This window comes from Apteryx rowi, unplaced genomic scaffold, assembly GCF_003343035.1.
Source record: "Apteryx rowi isolate R43461 unplaced genomic scaffold, aptRow1 scaffold_437, whole genome shotgun sequence".
Classification (NCBI taxonomy): Eukaryota; Metazoa; Chordata; class Aves; order Apterygiformes; family Apterygidae; genus Apteryx; species Apteryx rowi.
Genome location: NW_020450691.1, coordinates 103,691 through 119,752, shown reverse-complemented (window position 1 = coordinate 119,752; position 16,062 = coordinate 103,691). Strand labels below are relative to the sequence as shown.

At 34.5% G+C, this 16,062-nt stretch overlaps 1 protein-coding gene across 11 annotated transcripts in view; it reads right to left on the bottom strand.

Annotated features, from left to right (window-relative positions):
• ZNF236 (zinc finger protein 236) overlaps nucleotides 1-16,062 on the bottom strand; it is an 86,939-nt gene that overhangs the window by 6,190 nt on the left and 64,687 nt on the right. For 8 of the 11 annotated variants that reach the window (XR_003255313.1, XM_026076693.1, XM_026076695.1 and 5 more), the window contains 8 exons: nucleotides 14,602-14,747; nucleotides 13,072-13,315; nucleotides 12,196-12,375; nucleotides 9,411-9,563; nucleotides 8,027-8,217; nucleotides 5,498-5,629; nucleotides 4,137-4,334; nucleotides 651-780 (listed from right to left, as the gene is read on the bottom strand). Coding sequence is in view for 10 of the 11 variants with exons in the window: in XM_026076693.1 (XP_025932478.1) it covers nucleotides 651-780; nucleotides 4,137-4,334; nucleotides 5,498-5,629; nucleotides 8,027-8,217; nucleotides 9,411-9,563; nucleotides 12,196-12,375; nucleotides 13,072-13,315; nucleotides 14,602-14,747 (1,374 nt within the window). In the remaining variant the exon portion in view is untranslated. The remainder of the gene's footprint in view (nucleotides 1-650; nucleotides 781-4,136; nucleotides 4,335-5,497; nucleotides 5,630-8,026; nucleotides 8,218-9,410; nucleotides 9,564-12,195; nucleotides 12,376-13,071; nucleotides 13,316-14,601; nucleotides 14,748-16,062) is intronic. The other 3 variants (XM_026076696.1, XM_026076694.1, XM_026076699.1) reach the window with 3 other exon arrangements.

The window sequence follows — 16,062 nt, the reverse complement described above, 5'->3', positions numbered from 1 at the left end:
ACTGGAGTAACAGCTTTCTTTTTGTAGCAGGCCAGAGGCTGCAAGCTGAAAGAGCACTTTTAACAACGAAAATGAGTGCTCCCTTGGAGAAGACAGTACAGTTCTTAGAGTAATAACCGTGGAAAATAACAGCACAAAAGAACACAACAAATTAAAAGCACTAGCATTAGAACTAGATAAACCAAATCATAAGTAGCAGTCAGTATCAGCAGTCATTGTCCTTTATTTAAGCCACTGAACCCATGCAAGTCATTTGCACATTCTCTCCTATATCCTTGAAGAAAATCAAATCCATTTTCTTTAAACCAATTTAAACAATGCTTTAAAATGCTTTTATTAATCTGTTTCAATGACTGAAACTTTAAGTACAAGCTCAAGCATTCATGTCACTGTTGTACTACAGACAGTCCCAAAATATGCAGAAGTGGAAGGGGAGAGTAGTCTTCTGGCTTTAAACAAATCATCACAATTTTTGACATTTCAAGTCTGGTGTTTCTCATTTTTACTTCTAAACACTCTGTGTTAGAAGTTTGTGTTTTAGCTTAAGTTGGTATTTTAATGCAGTTACCTGAATCCATGAGCAAGCATTCCAAATAGAACACCCATATTCATGATAAAATCTTACAAGACAAAATCATTTCTGGTGTTACCTGTGTGAATGCGACTATGTCTCTCCAGCTGACTTGGTTTAGCAAAAGCTTTTTCACAAGTATCGCACTTAAACACTCTAGGCTTCTGGGAACTCAGTGAAGGTCCAGCCTGGTGGGTTTGCATGTGTTCCTAATCCAGTATAGGAAAAGATACGTTTTAGACCATTTCAAAAAGACTTCAGTATTTAACATAAAAAAAAAAAGTTAACACTTTGAGGACAGAAGCAGAGCATCTTAGTCATCAACATACAAGCACTAGGAAGATGGAAGCCCTTTTTTTTTGAGAGAGAGAGAGAGAGAAAGAGAGAGAGACACTGTTTTTGTAAATTTTCTCTTTTGTAAGGCTGAGGTGTCAGTAACCTCACGTTTCTGAAAATCTCCATCAATAAGTGTATGCATTGCTTTTTTGCATATGTTAGTCCTTCATAAACTATCTGAAGCAAAATAAAAAAATGTTACATCAAAACCATAGCTCTTTGAAAGTTCACATACAAACACAGATTTTGGGCAATTGTGCATCTCAACTTAAAATTGGACTTTTTTTCCTCCCCTCCATAGTATCTCTCTCTCCACTTTGCCTGATGCATATGTATTCATGCTCAGCACCTGAACAAGTACCATCCTAAAACCGTACAGGCCTCAGAGAGAGAGAGCTGTCAGAGCACACACACAGCTGCACAACATCAAAATGCAAATGGAGCCACTTCACAATGAACTGCTGAAGTAATACCTTAAAAGTAAGAAAGAAGGATGAGGGTATTAAATATTTTAATCTTTATCAGGACACATTAATAGCAGTTCTAACTTCAATGCTTTAATTCACAAATGCTTGGCCCAAAAAAGTTTTAGCAAATTTAAAGGGAGTATCTTATGTTAACTATCAACCTTTTTATTTCAACCAGAGCAGTATTAATTTGTTTATTAATACCAAGATGAAATTCAGATAATTAAAGAAAATAATATAGATATATTTAGTATAAAAAATTCTAATCATGAACAGCATGCAGAATAGTACTGGGAGTGCTTCCCTATTTTCTCAAATGCATTGATATTCTTTCCTAGTCTTTAATAAAGCCTTTTGTACACCCAAACAATAAGCCTTCTTGATGTCTAATAAGGTCCTATTCCTCACGCCATGGAGGGAAGCAAAATGTTTTTGTAGAATTTGTTTTCACTGGAAAAATCACCAAGAAGACTTATACGGGGATAATAAATTGTCCTCTCAGAAAATCACAGAAGATCCATAAACCATAGCTTAGTTGCAGATGAAGAAAACATCTTGTTTTTATCTTGTTCATTACTTCCTGAAGCATCAAAATGCTGGAAGCAGGTAAAGACCGGCTGCAGAAAGTATCTGAAACTGGCTGCTTGTTTCTGTCTGCCATAGAAAAATTTTTTTGTTTTGTACTTGAAAGCAAACAGGTGAGCATCCAGCTAGCACCGATAAAACTTTCTCTGTCATCTTTTTTTGAAGAAAAAAATTTGATGTAATTCTGCTCCACTGATCTCAGTCCCTTAAGCTTTTCCTGTAAGACACAGGCTACTGAAAATAATTCAGGGGAATACACTGCTCTGAAGTGCAAGCACTTCTTTGTACAAATACTTATTATTACTTCGATTGCTTGTATTAAGTTGTGTAAGTTTATTTGCATCATTTTCATAATTTTCAGTCAGGAAGTATCTCAGGATCCCAAATTACCAATATCTAATTAGAAAATAAGAATATGTAATTTTCTTTCTGAAATAGCCCTTTATCCCCAACTCATGTATTGGTATGCAACCCCTTGAATAACAGATTATTCAACACTGAACCTCTCCCAAGGCCACAGTTCCATTAATCTTTGTAAAACTTCCTATTAAAGGCTGTTCGCAGCTGATGTTCTGGAACATCTTAATGAAGAAACCATTAATTGGAGTGGTTAAGCTGGCTGAAAAAGAGTAATAGTGCTTTTAGAGGATCAGCCATAACAAACTCTATCAACTTCTGCCAAATCTTTTGATGAAATGCCCCAAGACTTAGCTAGTCACTCTGCTAGTTTGCACATGTGCGTGTGCACATAAAGGAAAAGAAACTGTTAAAACGTCCTCATCAGCTGGTGAGTTTCACTCTCCAATTTCTGAACATATTGTACAACATTATTCTCCTCCCTAAGGAACAAACAAGATGCCATCTTTGGCAAACTCTGATGTCTTTGGATCTGGTGATTAAAAATGGCTCACTGCAACAAGCAGGAAGCACTTTCTCAAACAAAGCTGTGGTTTCAAGAAGCATCCCAAAGAAAGCAAGTAAGACTATCAGAGAACACCCAGTTAGGAAGGCAACTTTCCAATCTCAGTGTTCTTCTATCATCCCTCTATAGTCACCTAACAAGAAGTTGAACTACAGATTTTATCTGAACCTCACTTTTGCAGAAAAAAACTATGAAAGGGTCGAAGGTTTAATTACATAGAAATATAAGATTAGTTCTAAGAAAACATGTCTAAAAGATCGAAACCTGCTTTTTTGCTAATTATTACTCAAGGAAAACAATTCTCAACAGTGTATTTCAAAATTTTTTGCTGGTAAATTCCTACTAAACGAGAAGTACTGATTTTCACAGCACATAATTTTATGACAGTTTCCCTAAGAAACAATAACCTGGTTGACATACATGATCATTGTCAATGTGGTAAACTTCACAAATGGGGTTTATTTCCTTAAAACATGATACAAAAGTAAAGGGAAACCTGCTGAAAAGCTCTCCTAAGAGCTACTAGATATAAAGATAGCATCTCTGCTACCAGAAATTCCGTCCTGTAAATTCTGGGAAGCTAGAAGAAATCTGGGGAAGATATATTAAAAGCTTGCTCTTTTCTTGAAATTCTTCTCCAGGCACTGGAGTTTAGTGTCTCTCAGAGATAGGATACTGGCCTGGACAGACCAATTGTCTACTACATATGGCCCAATATTCCTACTAGGAAAAGAACATTCTATAATCATAATTAAAAAAAAAACACCACTGAATTTTTTGAAAAGACCTATTATCAGGCTATTCATAATCTACAGAAAACTACAGAGAAAATTGCACTACACAACAGCAATAATACAAGGCTATTTTAAAACAAATGCTTCCTCTGCAGATATCTCTCGTACTCATAGGACAGAGCATCTAAAAATCAAATGGAGTGCAAAGAAAGAAGCTTCTGATCATTCTAAAAGCGTATCTGCAAATCAGGATTGGCAGTGATGCCATATATAAGCAAATAAATAAATAAAGTGAACTCCTCTTCTGACATTCATATTTTTCATCCCATAGTTAATATGTGCATTAAAATCTTCTCTACGCTCCAAAGTTCTGTGTCTGTATACACATTATCACTTAGACTCCTTCTCCCAGATGCATACTTCACAGACTATAAAGGGATGACAAGTATCCTTCAATAACATGGCAAGAAGTCCAAAACACAAAAATGAGAACATATTAATCAGCCGTTATTACCAAATACCTTGAGATGTGTTGCCCGCTTAAAGGCTTTATTGCAGACATGGCAAATATGTATCCTCTCTTTGCCATGGACTTCTTTACTATGGTGCATCAACATAGTTGCAGAAGAAAAGGTCTGATTACACTCATAACACTGGTGCACACGACCTTCTTTTTCTGCTTGACCACTTTTAGCTACATTAGGAGAAACCTCTGTCACCTATAACAATTTAAACACAGTCAAATAATTACACAGGCATACCCAACAGTGGTTTATTTTTCAAAATCTACCCCAACTTGACCAAGGTTTGGAGAGTACTTGCAACCAACTTGCTAACACAAAGGGGAGAATCAAATTGTAAATAAATATAAAATTATATTTCAATGCTCAAGAATGATCAACTATATGTATTTTAGAAAAACAAAGATCACAATAACTGTGATCAACATTCATTTATGTCCTAAAAATAGAATGTGTTTGAATGTACAATATTTTTCCTATACTGTTCTATATTCCTGTACTTCTCAGATGACTGTTTTCTCCCAAACAAAATTCAAAGATAAAAATATATTTCAACCAAAGAAGAAAATATCTCTGATTTCATAAGTTTTCTACAGTATTACAGAAATATTTTCTATTTGTTTAATTTTCCATCGAGGAAGCTATTTTCAAACGGAAGTAAAGCTCTGAGCTGCAAAAATATAAAGTTTCAGAAGTACTAAAACTGAATAAAAAGTTCATAGGAGTTGAGTTTAGGGTTTGGGGTCTTTTTGTTTATTTTTTCATCAACGAGGGTGTTTGAAGGAAGTGACATTTTTCCAAAAACTGGCCCTGGATCATATAAAAATAATTTTTAACTAATTCTTTCCTTCTCTTCACAAATACTTGCTCAAAAACCAATACCACTACTGCTAGCCTAATATTTTACATTTGTAAAAGATTCTATTAAAATTCAAATATATAAGAAGTTGAAGAGTTCATGTTATCCCATTGTTAAAGCAGCTTGGTTAAAATAAAGAGACTAGAAAAGGCATAGCAACAGGTATTAATATTTTCCAAATCTCTCAATTTAATGTATTTTTATAATCTAACTAAAAATTTACTAGCAAATTTTTAGAGAATTCTGCATTCAGAGCATGGTGCTGTAATTTGGAAAAAGATGCACACTACTGATTCCATTTCTTTTTTGTATATGAAAGAGAGCTTTTTTTAGCTCAAAACTGAGAGAATCATCATTAGGAAGTCACAATGAACCTCTTCCCAAAAAACTTTTTTGAAAATGACATCAGCCTTCCTGCTTCAGGATACAGAGGAATCATTTTAGTATTTTGATTAAATAATGTCCTTTACGTGCAAGAGATATAGAAATAAATAGTAGCTACCTGGTACGTTATTTCATCGGAGCTTGCAGAGGCTGAATGCGGTGTATGGCTCACCAGTATGACTTGCTGCGAGCCTGACCCACTTTGGCTAGTGAGACTGGAGTCTGTGAGAATAGCAGGGAACTGCTGACCCTGCCAAAGGAGAAAGGGGGAAGCGGGGAGAGAAAAAGAAGAGCAACTATACTTAAACAGTTAACTGCAGTCAGGTAAGTTATTTTTAATCACTCAAACCTACTTTTTTTTAAAAAAAAAAAGACTATTCCAGAATCTCATCTGAACAAGTGCTACTGTTTTCTCTCCTTTTCCCCTTCTACTTTTAAAGCCAGCAATTTAAGCAATTAAAGCAATTTAACAACTACAAGCCTGTAAGGGTAGAGATTCAGTCCTGATTAATTTTTCCCAGCCTTTTGTCAACTGCTGAATGTTTCAATCTTCCCTCATCTTTGTCTCTTTAGCCGATACTTCATCTATTTAACTCTCTTCTGCTTCCTGCTTTTCCAGCTTTCTTTCTCACAATACCTTACTTTTCAAACATCTCTTAATTAAACCTATTTCCAGAACACACAAAATTAAGATACACACGTCACAGAACTATATTAACATCCCATTACTCATTCTATTTCTATATTAAAGACCTTTCCCCCTCCCCAAGGAAATGCATTACCTTTATGTACTACCTGCCTATCTACCAAGATGCCTACAACATGATCTGTGTTTGGATATTGCCAAACACAATGAATTTCATTTTTATTTGACTTAGCACTAGGCACAATGTCTTATTAATAAACATCAACTTTGCCAAACTCACATTGCTTAAGTTATCACAAAGTCTGAAATTAAACTTCCTGTTGCTTTGTTACTGTGATGTCAGAAATCACAAATGTGTTACAAGAACAGTTTAATAAGTATTTTTCCCCTCAGAACAATACTGCAGAGAGAGAAGAATATAATCATCTTCAAAGACTTGGCTTCAGCATGTTTAATCACACCATATACTGGACAAATAGTCTTTCATTTACATATATATAAACACTTTAATACAGGTCAAAAAGTAAGTAAAATCAAATCTAAATCCAGTTCTGCCAAGAAACCAGAGGAATACAGCACAAATTTTCAGATGTCAAATCCACTTGGAGATGCCAGTCTCACAGTGACCCCACATTTGCACTAGATAGTCTTCTAATATTATATAATTATTCTTTTTGTTTTATCCCTTCTCTATACATTCTATTTGCCAGCATACCTTTGGCTCTTGATGACACCACAAAAATTCTTCAGTTATGATAAAATCAACCTAATGCTGAAGGCACCTGGAGAGAGGACTGGCCACACAGCACTACCTGACATAATTTCTAATAATCCTAATTTTTATTAAAGACCGTAAAATTAAATTCATTCCTGTTGTTTGCTGTGAAAGCAACTTTTGCAATTGCTCTCAAGTTCATACATTCACAAGCAGGAAGAGAATTTACCAGATTAAATAATTACGTTTGGAACACTAAATGATATTACTGACTACTGCTGCTGAAGTACTCACTGGCATTCTCAAGGTGAAAAGAGTGATCTTATTTAGATTTCCATGAGTAAGATTTTAAAGGAAGGTGCTATATTAAGGTCTTCGTAATGTGTCTACTATCACAAATTTACTAATCTGCCTCAGATCAAATAAAATTATTTTTAACCACCCTTCAACACAGGACTGTATGATCAAAATCTGAATCTTTACAAAACTGAGGAAAGAGAAACTGGCCTTTGCCACTTTGCCCAGTAGAAAAATTCATAAAGTAGTAATTCATATACCACTTTGTATTGAATGAAATGTACAATCACAGTTTAACCAGAAGAAAAAAAAAAAATATATATATATATATATAATTTTAAAGCAAATAGCTGACTGATAAGAATTAGCTTTTTTTTTTCATTATTTATCCCTCATGTACCCCATCTGAACACAGGATAGATGTTAGATTCACTACTAATATTTCTAAAATAATTTTTACAATATAATTTGTTCCAGTCCTTGAGAAAGTAAAATCTAAAAGCTCTGTGATTTAGGTAAGAAGTGAACTAAGAGTACCCACAACAAGCATTCACTRCTAGCCTCCCTCTTCACTTAACAAGGGAAAAACATGAAAACTACAGTGAGAAGAAATTGTTTCCAGTATTTTTGAAACAATAATTAAGCTTTGTCTTTTTAAAGACTTAATTGTACTAGCAATACATACAAGCAGTTCATCAAGAAAACTGCTCACAGAATTTCTGAGATGGTAGAACCACTGTGCTCAATGCAAAAAACTGCAATATTTAGTTGCAGTTCTATTTAAACAATTTAAATGGTTTATTTTTCTAGATATTACTATGCTCATTCTGTTGGTAGAAAGAAGCAAAGGTTACTGAATTTTTCAAATGCTATGTATTTACAGGACAAAATTACTTCCTAACCAAAATTTCAAATTCCTGCCCTCTAAGACAGTAACATTAGTTTATCGTCAGTTCAGAAGAGTATTCCCTTATCATAAACAGACTGACCTGTGAAGTAATATTAAGTGTAACTGCATCAAGACCACTGGACAACATTCCCTGAGTGTCAGCAAGAGTCAAGGTCACACTACCATCTCCTCCAACTCCTGATGAAGACATTACCAAGTTCTGGGCAGAAACTGTGGACTGAGATACGGGTGGTGTTGAAGGAAGGTTTGTTCCACCCGTTGTATTAAGTTCTGGAAAATATACAGAATATTTAAAAAAAATCTGTTACAGAAACTCTCATTGCAGACCTTAATTTAGCTTAATGATTTCTATTTTTTTGCTATGCCTTTACGATATGGTAGCAAATAAATAATTTAACAGCTAAAAATCTGTCAAAATCATAGGAGAAGTCAGATGAGAAAAATTACTCTGTTCTTAATGTAGCTTAATAGATATCACATTGCAAAGACATAGCTTTGCATGTGTGGTATGATTCATTGCCAAAAGAATACCTGAAGAAATTTCAGGTCACACGTTACATAGTCTGATTGCTTTCACAATTCTCAATAAAATGTCCCATAACCTAAGATATTAAAAATAGAATTTGAAAACTCTGTAACACAGCATGCCCTACCCCCCCCAAACAGCTGATAGTCTATATTAACAAAAAACAACAACAAAAAAAGGACAGCGTGCCACAGGTATTTTATAATAGTTAAGATTCTACAACACGTGAGCAGAGGCTCTCATTAGAAAGTACAACACAGAACTGTTTGTTTAGACTACTTCGTTTACTAATTCATTAAGYAAGAGCATGCCTTAACCTCCAAATTCTACTGAATATTCTGGGGTAGGTCTCTCTCAACAGTCTCACATTGAAGCTGATTTGCTTTATAGATGTATATATGCACTAGAGGAAGCTAGAAAAGGAGATGAAGGGAAAAGGAAGACAAAAAAATAAGTATGCATATTCACTAAAAAAGTGAAGAAACTGATTTAGTTCTTAAAGCATGAATAGACCAACAGACCAAAGTATTAGTGTAAACATTTCTGCACTTTATATATACATAGATATATATGTATATATATAATCTCATATGACTCGAGTACTACAGGAAATTTGATATAAAAAAGTATCTATCTGCAACAGACATCATATTTTTTGACCCTGCAATTTACAGAAATAGTTCTACAATATTCCTCTAGAGCCTCAAAGTTCTAACTGTAAACATGTCTTCTCCTTTTCACTTTTTTTCTTCTTCTGCCTAGAAGAATATTTAAACAGCGCAAAACAGAGTTTAACGCCAGTGAGGAAAAAACAAAGCCATTTAGTTCCTTAATTGCAATGCCCAAGATTATACCATTTCTGATTTAGTTAGCTGACCTAACACCTATTTTTTAATAAAATGTAATTATTTTTCTTAGAAAATCATTGTATGCATACCTGGAGTGTTTAGTGAAGTGCCCTGAGAAAGAAGCTGGTCATTGCTTATAGTTAATGTAGCACCTGCAGTCTGACTGTTGATTGTTGGCGCTGTCAGCCTTAAGCTGCCATTCAGATCACTGCTTCCAGAATTATGCTGAATAAGATCTTGGCCTAAACAGAATTAGTCCTATTAATAACTGGAAATGTCAACATTATTCTGCTACTGTACTTAGAAGTATAAACAAATAATCATAAAATAATAAAAGTAGAAAATGCAATCAAAATATAAAAATTGGTTTTTGCACATGCAGACTTTTATGGAAAGGGCAGACAAGTTTTTAATACAGATGTAATTATGAACATTTAGACACCAATATGTAGATAAACATGCTTATTGATATTTAGGCAAATATTGATCTCAGATTCAAGGCACAAACTTCATGGAACTATAAAATCTAGTGAACTAAAGGTTAATGGTTAAAATGTATTTTTATATTTTGTATGTCTACTTTTTTTATTTATTATACAGATAATTGATTGCATTGAATATGTCTTCTTTTGGAAAAACAACACTTCACATGGTGTTAATTCTGTGGAATGGACAACAGGCATAGAACATACAGAAAATGAAAGAAGATTTAATCAGTCGTTGGACAGCTGTATTCCATTTTCTTTGCAAGACAGAATATGCATGAACAAGCTTGTCTAGAAAAATGTAGGTAGGTGACCTTGACATCTTAACCTGGACATTGTTGTCATCACATTTAAAAAACACTAAGCATGTTGCAGAAAAGTTTTCAGCATGTAACATAGAACAAATGAGTCTAAGTACCTAGCAAAAGAGTTTCAGAGTTCTTGCATCGGAACTAAGTTGAAACTACTGAATTTAAGAAACCTCCAAGAAACAATGAATTCAGGTTTGGAGCCAATATTTATATGCAGATTTTCTTTGTATTAAAGCAGATATTTACAGATTTTAATATTTATATAGTTTTGAACCCAAACATTAAATAGCAGCGGAAATCTGATAATAGCTTCATCACCCCTATGCTGAAAAGAGGAAACAATTTTTTCCACAACAGCTTCCCAAATAATTTTTTTTTTTTTTTAATTTCTGAATGTTTTGGCCTAATTGGAGAGTGTGTGCTCTTTGTGCAACATCTAGAAAGGGCTACTACAATGCTATGGCCCACTGGCAATGGGGCAATGCAACATATCTGTCTATTGTTCACCTTTCTATTATTTTAAAAAATTGGAAAGGTGAACACAGATCAAAAGAACAGATCAAAAATCTTTCCTTTTATCACTGTAAGTTCTAGAGCAGCTGTACACTTCCAGTATGCATTCTCACCCTGGTTCTTCAGTCTTCCAGTACTTCAATTCCTTCATTCAGTACGCTACTACTTTTTCCTCATGAAGCAACCAAACTCTACCTGCTCAGAGTGCTCTCAGCCAAATCAGGCTGCGGCAGCTCCTCTGCCTCAAGCAGAAGTGACCAAATTTGGCAGTGTGTAACTTGGGGATGCAGGGAGAGACAGAGAAGGTTACTGTTACAGGAATGATGCTGGGGAGTCCTATAACCCAGATCTAATCTCAGCAGCTGCCAAAGTTGGGCAACCTTGCCTTACAAAGACAATCTTATTTTTTCATAATATTTAGCATCATCTTTTCATGCATTCAAACACTGTTTACTTTTTAACATAACTTCTTCCAAGGTGGTACCAAACTGTCCATAATGCTTATCAGCTCTCTCCTATAATGAAGCCAAATTTAAATATCAAAAGTATTTTTCTATACCCAACTTTTTCTATACCCAACTGATTCGCTTTTAATTTTCTGTAAAACTTTCACCAATTGTTTTGTTGCTCACTCATAAAGTGCAATTAAGTGCTTCTACAGTAGTTCAGAGTCTTCTCAGGATTTGTCTTATCTAAAAACTAAAATTTGCAAATCTACTTAACCCCACCACTCAGACGCTCCTTTCTTATCATTAATGTATCTACCACCACCACACTTTTAGGGAAAACAGAAGAAAGGACAAAACCTGAATATTTTATCTCTGCTGGTTTTATTCTGGTATTTACCTCATTTTTTTTGTTGCAAGACAATACATTACCTCTTACTGAATGACTAGTTAGTTTTTAGTAGCCTCTTGTGAGAGATCTCAACAAAAGCCTCTTTACATAAAAGGCATAGAGAGAGAAACACTAAATATTCCACTGGATCTAATAAGAAAACGTAATGATGCAGATTACAAAGTGTCTTCAGGGGAACTGGAAAGCTATTCATACTACATATGGGATGAGACTCTTAGAAGCAGTAGAAAATTTGGTCTCAAAGAAACCTGAAGCATTAACTACATATTATAAATACTGAATAGTACACCCCAAAGAATGATCAGAACATGGTTTCACAGGCATTTAAGCAAATCTAAATTAAGCAGACTCAGCCCCAACCCCTATCCTGATCTACTTGTACCCATTTCAGCATTATCTTTGAGTTGCACTATCCCAAATGAAGGTACAGAAGGAAGCAGGAACTGCTTACTTATACTGGCTTTGTCACTGAGAAAAATATATGTTGAATCAAGGCTATGAATAAAACAGGGAACCCACCTAACGTGTCCTCAAAGCAAACACAGTTAGTTTTCAAAAGCAGAAATTTGGTTACTCTTTTAAGGCTGACAAATTTGAAAATACACTGAAAGAAAGCTGTGGACAGTGGAAACATCCTCAAATGATACTGTGTTGCAAGATTATAAACTGGAGAGCTGGTAGCATTAAAGATCACTAAAAATAACAACCTGATATTGTAAGAGTGATTTCTTGAGGACTTCCTGATGAGCTTGTAGCAGTAGTACCTGTAGCATGAGCTAGAACTTGACTCAAACTGGAATTATTTATGGTCAATGTTATCTCATGTTGCCCATTTGAAGAGGACACCATACCCTGTGAAGTCATGACTTGAGAGATGTCCTGTGCACCTAAATGTAAATGGGTAGAACAACAACAAAACTACATGACGACCCTTTCTTTATAACAGATAAAACTTTTTAAAAACAACTGCTACTTTATTTTCTGAACTACTAAGGAAAGTGTAGCTAAGGTAAGATATTTGAGGTTAAAATCTAACAACAAGAAATTGTTTCCATGCCTAATTTATTCCTCTACAGGTTAAGATCTTTCGAATAAAAAATCTTATGTTTCTAAAGACTATAAATATTCTTCAATATTTGCATCATATACTCCACCTTCTGAAAAAAATAACTTTTTTGCAATTATAGGTAAGATAAAGTCGTAAAATATGCCAAATATGCTGTTACAAAAAGTATATGCTTTTTTTTTTTATTAAGTAAGGTATTTTTGAATAAAAAACAAGGAACTGCATCTCAATTTAAACAGAATTTCAAAATCTGTCTATGGTTGTCTACGAGACAAAATTTGACTTTTTCAGACGTCACTTATAATCCTAAAGCTTGAATCTATTTAAGTTCTATTATGTTTTTTGAACAACCAAAATTCTCTTTGTTGACTTTTACCTTTTATCAAACTTAAATCAGTAACTGATTTATTGTCAATCTATTTATCAAATAAAAGTTCTAAGATATGAATCACTGTGGGTAATATCTCAATTAAACATAAAAAACTCAAAGTGTAATAAGACTACAGATGCTGCTTACCACTGGTATTGGTTGTCAGCACAGGCTCTTGCTCAGATASGGATCCTATTGTCATATTAGCTGAAGATGTTACTGTGGGCTGTAGAGACAGGCCTGATATAGGCTGAATAACCACATTAGCCGGCATTGCATTTTCTGTCGTCTGGAGGGAGGGATTCTGTGAAGCCATACTGGGATCCCCAGTTAGCTGCTGAGCAAGTATATTACTCTGTTGTAATGTCTGCTGTAGAATACTTGGATCAATCTGAAAAGCAAGTTTTCAATCTATCAATCTGAAATTACCAAATATGGGTCAAGCAAACATTTTAAATAAAAACCCAGAATTCAAGAGTTGTATATAAAGTCTATAAAATATTTAAATTTTATAAATTTAAACCTAAACTTTATTTTAAATAGTCTCTCTATATAGAGAGTCTATAAAGTCTATATGTGAACAGTCTATTCAGCTTCAGGTATACATTTTTCCCTCTCTCCACCTACAAGAGCAAGCAAGATCAACAAAATGTTTGGGAAATTGTGATCACAGTTACATTAAGCATGCTGGCCACTGGGATGTTATCTGTAGTGTCATGTATCCACAATCCTGGCATCCTATATTGTCTCACTGCTGCATGTAAGGCTTATCATCATTTTCAGGTCTTTGAAAGTGAAAAGGCATGGAGCAGAAGTGAAAACTGGTATCAGAAGTTATCTGTTTTTTTCAGCTCCTATGTGGGTCCTAAATATCCTACAAAGATTTCCATTTCACATTCATACATCTGTTCTCAATATTTATAAGTAGACAATTTACTTTTTAGGGATAACTGTTTTCGGAGTAGGGGGAGACAAAGCTAAAGCACAATTTTATTTGGTTTAGGCTTAGAATTTATTGAATACTCGGGCTTTGAGCACCCTAATGCAACTTTGATGATGATTCTTCTCTGAGCTTGTGGTTGGATCAGGTGACCTCCAGAGGTCACCTCCAACCTAAACGATTCTGTGAAACTGAAAGCACAAACCAGTTCATCAAATCTATTCTTTCACATCATTTTAAGTATAAATGTTGAAATTGAATTATCTCCCCTTTTTCTATAAGGTATTTTTATTGTCCATTTTTATCAGCTCAATAAGAATGTAAAATTTGAATCTAAATATAGAAAGCCTGCCAAATAATGGAGGCGTTGTTTGTTCAGGTACATTCTCTGCAATAATTTGGGCTATTTTGGTGGGTGGGCGGAAGAGTTTACAGCAAAATGCTTTTACAATTAAAAGACAAAAGGCAATTACAAGAAAAAAACATACATTTTAAAGCAATCAGAACGGTGATAAGAAATCCTGAAAAACTGAAAGAGAAAGAAACCAAACCAGAAGAAAAATCTGTGCAGCTATTGTCTAATCCTTCTAACATGATACAACTGATATAGCATGGTATTGCTGCACAGCACGCTCAAATCAAGGGAACTCTTCCAGAAATATTTATGTTCATTAAGCTTCTTTCAGCCCTCAAACTGACTCTATAAAATTAAAAGCAAGAAATTGAGAACAACCTACCTGTAATGTTATATTGTTAATACTGGTGGCATCTATTCCAGAAATTTGAACATTTTGTCCAACCAGATTAGCAGCAAGTTGTAACTGTATTCCTTCAAGAGAGGCCAAGCTACCATCTGTCAAGGACACAGTTAAATCACCTCCAGCTACCAAAGAAAACAGTCATATTATAATGTTTTTCTATATCACTATTGGCCTCCTCTTTTAGCTTGCTTATTTTTATAAATGAAATCAAAGTTACATCTATACATTTATTTAAGAAGAATAAAAGTAATCTGAAGCAGCTGACTGCCTATTTTAAAACTTCATAAATTCCATGTAATTTAGGGGTAGTTATTATTTAAGCACTAACATCTTCCAAAATAAAACTACTCCAGAGTAGCTTTGGAAACCTGCAGAAATTTGGAACAGATTTTTTTGGAGAGTGTATTGTCCCTAAATACAAGAAGCACTTACACTAAATAGGTACAGGCTATGACCCTGAACATTCATATATAAGACCAAGAAGGTTATTGCAATATTTATGCATAGTACAGAAATACTGTTTGAGAAAGAATCAAAAGCTATTCTACACACTCACATGGGGGGGGCAGGGGGGAGTAAATTAGCATTTGAAATCCAGAATCTTTAGAGTTTAGAAGCTTCTTGTGTCAAAAACTGAACAGACCATCTCAAAAAAGTTACTTAGTGAATGCATGAAAAACACCATCTTGTCTTTGACACATCTCCCAACACCTTTAGTGTGATCAACTAGTCTCCTTTGGTTGATGCTTCAGAAACATCTTTCTTTCCCTTTCTATAATCCTGTATCATAATAAATTTGCTTTAAAATGCATCCAACAGAAAAACCTACTCTAGGCAAAATGCAAGTCACAAATCTTTATTTAAAAAGTTTCCTGCCACTTTTTAGGACATCTAAACATGCTAGAGACTCCTTATTCTGTTCACTCAAAACTCCAGACAGTTATTTATCACAAATTTATCACAAAAGGAACCTGTCAGTTTCTTTTGAACTCAAGTTTGTCAGTTTTAGACTCATGTTAGGTCCAATCAGATAAGCTAGAATGACTGTAGTTAAATATTGACTGATATATTAATGTGAATTTGTGGGCGTACTTTCAAAATCATACATATGCACTGACAGAAGTGTCAAAAACAGTACAGAAATCAAAGTCTTGTTTTCAGAAGTGACAGACAGGGCCCAAGACCTACACTCTAAGTAGTACCAGGGAACATTTCCAAGTACCAGAACTTTATCTACTCTTAAACTGTCCCTGTCCAAATTTTGCCTAGGGGCTAACACTAACACAACTCCCAAAGTAATTCAGAAATTAGCAAGGATCATTTTCAAAAGGTTATTTACTTGCAACATTAAGAGAGTTTAACTGAATGGATGCTGGCTATTTGGTGCCAGTCAGCCTCAGAGTCAGAGACTAGTGTGCAGCACATTTAATATGCTAA